The sequence below is a fragment of the Nothobranchius furzeri genome, chromosome 6 (assembly GCF_043380555.1).
Source record: "Nothobranchius furzeri strain GRZ-AD chromosome 6, NfurGRZ-RIMD1, whole genome shotgun sequence".
NCBI classification, from domain to species: Eukaryota; Metazoa; Chordata; class Actinopteri; order Cyprinodontiformes; family Nothobranchiidae; genus Nothobranchius; species Nothobranchius furzeri.
The window spans coordinates 23,331,978-23,336,977 of record NC_091746.1 but is presented as its reverse complement, the minus strand read 5'-3'; the positions used below and the strand labels follow the sequence as shown (position 1 = coordinate 23,336,977).

At 43.2% G+C, this 5,000-nt stretch overlaps 1 protein-coding gene across 1 annotated transcript in view; it reads right to left on the bottom strand.

The window, feature by feature from the left end:
• LOC107372550 (solute carrier family 2, facilitated glucose transporter member 5) overlaps positions 1 to 5,000 on the bottom strand; it is a 19,651-nt gene that overhangs the window by 922 nt on the left and 13,729 nt on the right. Inside the window, exons 8-11 of the mRNA XM_015940770.3 lie at positions 4,744 to 4,854; positions 4,006 to 4,107; positions 2,906 to 2,981; positions 1,785 to 1,912 (exon numbers count right to left, since the gene is read on the bottom strand). Coding sequence (XP_015796256.3) covers positions 1,785 to 1,912; positions 2,906 to 2,981; positions 4,006 to 4,107; positions 4,744 to 4,854 — 417 coding nt within the window. The remainder of the gene's footprint in view (positions 1 to 1,784; positions 1,913 to 2,905; positions 2,982 to 4,005; positions 4,108 to 4,743; positions 4,855 to 5,000) is intronic.

Sequence of the window (5,000 nt, the reverse complement as noted above, 5' to 3'; positions counted from 1 at the left end):
CACCTAAAACAGGTGTCTTAGAGCAGAAACACACCTAAAACAGGTGTCTTATAGCAGAAACACACCTAAAACAGGTGTCTTATAGCAGAAATACATCTAAATCAGGTGTCTTAGAGCAGAAACACACCTAAAACAGGTGTCTTATAGCAGAAATACATCTAAATCAGGATGCCTCATAGCAGAAAAACATCTAAAACTGGTGTCTTATAGCAGAAACACACCTAAAACAGGTGTCTTATAGCAGAAACACACCTAAAACAGGTGTCTTATAGCAGAAAAACACCTAAAACAGGTGTCTTAGAGCAGAAACACACCTAAAACAGGTGTCTTATAGCAGAAATACATCTAAATCAGGATGCCTCATAGCAGAAAAACATCTAAAACAGGTGTCTTATAGCAGAAACACACCTTAAACAGGTGCATGAGAGCAGAAGAACATCTATAACAGGTGTCTTATAGCAGAAATACACCTAAAACAGGTGTCTTATAGCAGAAACACACCTAAAACCGGTGTCTTAGGTGTGTTTCTGCTGTAAAACAGGTGCCTTATAGCAGAAACACACCTAAAACAGGTGCATGAGAGCAGAAGAACATCTAAAACAAGTGCATGAGAGCAGAAAAACACCTAAAACAGGTGCCTTATAGCAGAAACACACCTAAAACAGGTGCATGAGAGCAGAAAACACCTAAAACAGGTGTCTTATAGCAGAAATACACCTAAATCAGGTGCCTCATAGCAGAAAAACATCTAAAACAGGTGTCTTATAGCAGAAACACACCTAAAACAGGTGTCTTATAGCAGAAACACACCTAAAACCGGTGTCTTAGGTGTGTTTCTGCTGTAAAACAGGTGCCTTATAGCAGAAACACACCTAAAACAGGTGCATGAGAGCAGAAGAACATCTAAAACAAGTGCATGAGAGCAGAAAAACACCTAAAACAGGTGCCTTATAGCAGAAACACACCTAAAACAGGTGCATGAGAGCAGAAAACACCTAAAACAGGTGTCTTATAGCAGAAATACACCTAAATCAGGTGCCTCATAGCAGAAAAACACCTAAAACAGGTGCCTTATAGCAGAAACACACCTAAAACAGGTGCATGAGAGCAGAAAACACCTAAAACAGGTGTCTTATAGCAGAAATACACCTAAATCAGGTGCCTCATAGCAGAAACACACCTAAAACAGGTGCATGAGAGCAGAAGAACATCTAAAACAAGTGCATGAGAGCAGAAAAACACCTAAAACAGGTGCCTTATAGCAGAAATACACCTAAAACAGGTGCCTTATAGCAGAAATACACCTAAAACAGGTGCCTTATAGCAGAAATACACCTAAAACAGGTGCCTTATAGCAGAAATACACCTAAAACAGGTGCCTTATAGCAGAAATACACCTAAAACAGGTGCCTTGTAGCAGAAATACACCTAAAAAAGGTGCCTTACAGCAGATAAACATCTTAAGTTTCCAGAACTTCAGACCTTTAAGACTTGAATCAGTCCATTTGTCTACAACAGGGGTGGGTCCTGGTCCCTTGTGGGCTGTTTTCCTACATGTTTTAGTTGCTTCCCTGCTTCAACACACCTGATTTTAATCGGCAGGTGATTAACAGGCTTCTGCAGAGCTGCTGAACAGTTGAGTCAACCACCGAATCAGTGTTGGAGTAAGGAAACAACTAAAACATGATGGGTAGCGGCCCTGGAGGACCAGGGTTCCCCGCCCCTGGTCTACAGATGACCTCTGCGTGCTTAAAAGCTAAAAGGAGAATTGAGTGTGGCCTGACCTCCAGGAAAGGAAAAACAAAGCCGATGATGAAGTTGGACAACCAGTTGAGGCAACCGGCCACGGTGTAGGCAGAAGGTCGGTGGGACTGCTTAAAGAGCTCAGCGGTGATCAGGAAAGGAACGCCGGCTGGAGGGAGGAAGAAGAAACACACCTGTATCGTTTCTAATGATCTTTCCTGGGTCCTCCAATAGCTTCTTCTATTGGTTTAATCCTCCTAATCATCCAGTTACCGTACAAATCAAATGTAATTACTGCTGTGAAATGAAAACTAGCTGCTTCATTCATCAATAATCCCACTCAGGACTGCTCACCCAGTTCAAACCCCCAACAAAGGAGGATCAACAAAGTGCTATTAAGCTTCTCTCTGTCAACGCACGCTTTTCATTGTGTGTTATTACTGAATAATCACCGACTGACGGGTCAGGCTGGAAGGACTCAGAACTGGAGAAAAGAGGATTTGTGCAATTCATTAGTCTGATACGCAGGATTTATTAGAGGCCCGCTTCCTTTAAACATCCCTCATTGTTGGAAGTGGAGGGTGTGAGGGAGAAATGGGCACGAGCAGAAGCTTTAATGATCAGCTTTCAGAATGATGTCCTCATTATCTCTGCCTGCAGAGGGGAAGCTTTAGCACCGTCAAACAAATAACTAGACCCTAATTTGTCAACATGTGCCCAGCGTACGGCAGCGAGAGCAAGGTTTGGTCTGAGGTGCCGTATTCATCACTGCTGGCTGCTGAACAATGAGCCATTAACGGTCTAATTGCAGCAACAGAAACCCTCTCTCCTGTATGATGGTATGGATTCTGCTGGCTTGACGAACGACGCCGTGTAAACCAGATTTCTGCTAATTCGTCATCCTCACAGGTCTGCTCAACGCCACGTTGTAGACCAACGCTCCGTCATTCTCTTCTCGTCCGCTGCACAAATGGCTACGGGAATGGGCGCACTGTGGCAGCAGGATTTCTTAATCTACAAGACTAATGAAATACAATATCTCTTCACACTCACAGGAGGAGAAGACGGGGCTGGAGGTGAGAGGGGGGGAGGCGCAGTGCCTGCTGTAGTGCAGCTTTCCAGCAGGGAGCAGTGTGAGCTTAGACACGAGACTGGGGTTTACCTGGACCGATGCAGAAACCAGCGATGATGCCGACCACACAGCCAACACTGACGTAGCTCAGGAGGGAAAGCTGTGCCTGAAGGAGGCGTGAACACACACAGCAGGACGGAGCAGCAGGGCCAGACAGAAGAACGCAGCTTTAGTTTCCAAGTTTTAAATCCAAAAGTAGATCAAAACAAAACTAAGTTCTTCATTCTGGAAATCAAATCTCGACTTTTTCTTCCAAAATGTTCCGTCTGTAATCTGAGAAACGGAACTCAGCCCCAGTCCTCCACACCTAGTTAATCATCTGATTATTTGTTAGAGATTCGATTTCTACACGGATATTCTGATGGTTAATTATCCGTGGTTGCTTTGCTGCTTGAGTTGTTATTTACAGATGCAAACTAGACAGTCCTGAAAGAAAACCGTGAATATCTCACTTCAAAGCGTTTATAAAACATTTAAAATAAAGCAAAGTTCACAAATCTCAGGCCCTGTCCACACGTAGCCGCGGATCTGCCAAAACGTAGATATTTTTCTACCTTTTGGCCTGTCATCCACACGAAAACAGAGTTTTTTCACACGAAAACTGATCTTTTTAAAAACTCCGGCCAAAGTGAAGATCTGCGTTTTCTCCGTTTTGGGTGTCTGCGTGTGGACGGACAAAACCGGAGTTTTAAGGTCCGCAACGTCACTTTCCGCGACAAAAAAATGCTGACATCACGTGTGCGACCCGTGTTTACACTAGCCGACAGCATGGATGCCCTCAGAGCTGCGCTCGCTTTATCAATTGTCCAAGCACTTTTTGCTTGTTTGTTTTTGCAAGCGGAATTACTGCTCCTTGCGGAAGACCGCAGACGAAGGACGAGGTTAAGAACGGGGGAAGTACTGCCGCCTACAGGTCTGGCATGTCCTTAACAACGTATTTATCCAGGTACGTGTGGACAGAGTTTGTTTTTAAAATGCGGTGGTGTGGATGCACGTTTTTGGGGGAGCGGATATTCGTTTTTAAAAATACCCAGCTATGTGTGGACTGGGCCTGAGATTGTTTCCTTACAGAACTCATCACGGACCACGTGTGGGCTAGATTTCTGTGAGCCGATACAGGTGAGGCGTACCTGGTAGGTGACAGATACGGTGATTCCTGCACAGCAGAACCCCATAAAGAGAAATCCTCCAATGATCAGAGGCCTTCTGCCCAGACGCTCGATAGTAAAACACTGAAAAGGGGAAAATGCTGCAGGTAAACAAACACAAACAGCTGATCCAACAGCTAAAAACAAACACATGAAAGGATTTGAAGTAATTCTGAAATAGTTTATTTTTACCAACAATATGATTCCCCCGTTGTCCTTATAACGTATAAAAACTAAAACAAATGACTATTAAATGCTTTTACCAAAGTTAGGGACTTATGAAAAAACTTGTAAATCTTTAAACAAAATTAAAATCGTGGTTATTAGTTGGATTTTTGTCTAAATGCTGTTCAGCGTCTGTGCATTTGTTAAATAATTTGCCTTCTTAATTTATCGTTTAATGAATCAAACATTTTAGGCTTTTTACCTTTATTTACATTTCCTGTTTGAGAGTTTTTTTTTTATTTTGTCATTCTGCTGAAAATGATTTATTTGACAGATTTGAATGAAACTAACACATGAATGCCGAGCACCTAACTCCGTGCCACCGTGGCTCCAAACGGGACACTGGAGAAAATTAAAAACTGCTTAAAAATGTAGACACCAGGTAGATTCTTACGCGTGTGAGTGCAACACTAGAAAAGTAGCTGCTGTTGCGTTGTTGTCCTGCTGGACAACCGATTAGGTTTCTATAGATGACAAACGCAAACGTCTGCTCACCCCGAGCATCCCTGCGATAACCTCGACGGCACCAGTTCCCACCGTTGTGTACTGAATGTTATGTTCTGTAATTCCTGCATTCCTGAAGATCTCATTCGTGTAGAACCAGATCTGAAATTCAGACAAACAGAGACTGGAAGTCAGATGATTTTGTTTCCACCTGATTCATCACAGTGGTTCTTCTCATCACTTCTGCATCTGAGACTCTGTTTCATGAGTCTGAATCGCTGACAAGTGCTCCCCCTGAAATTAATTTG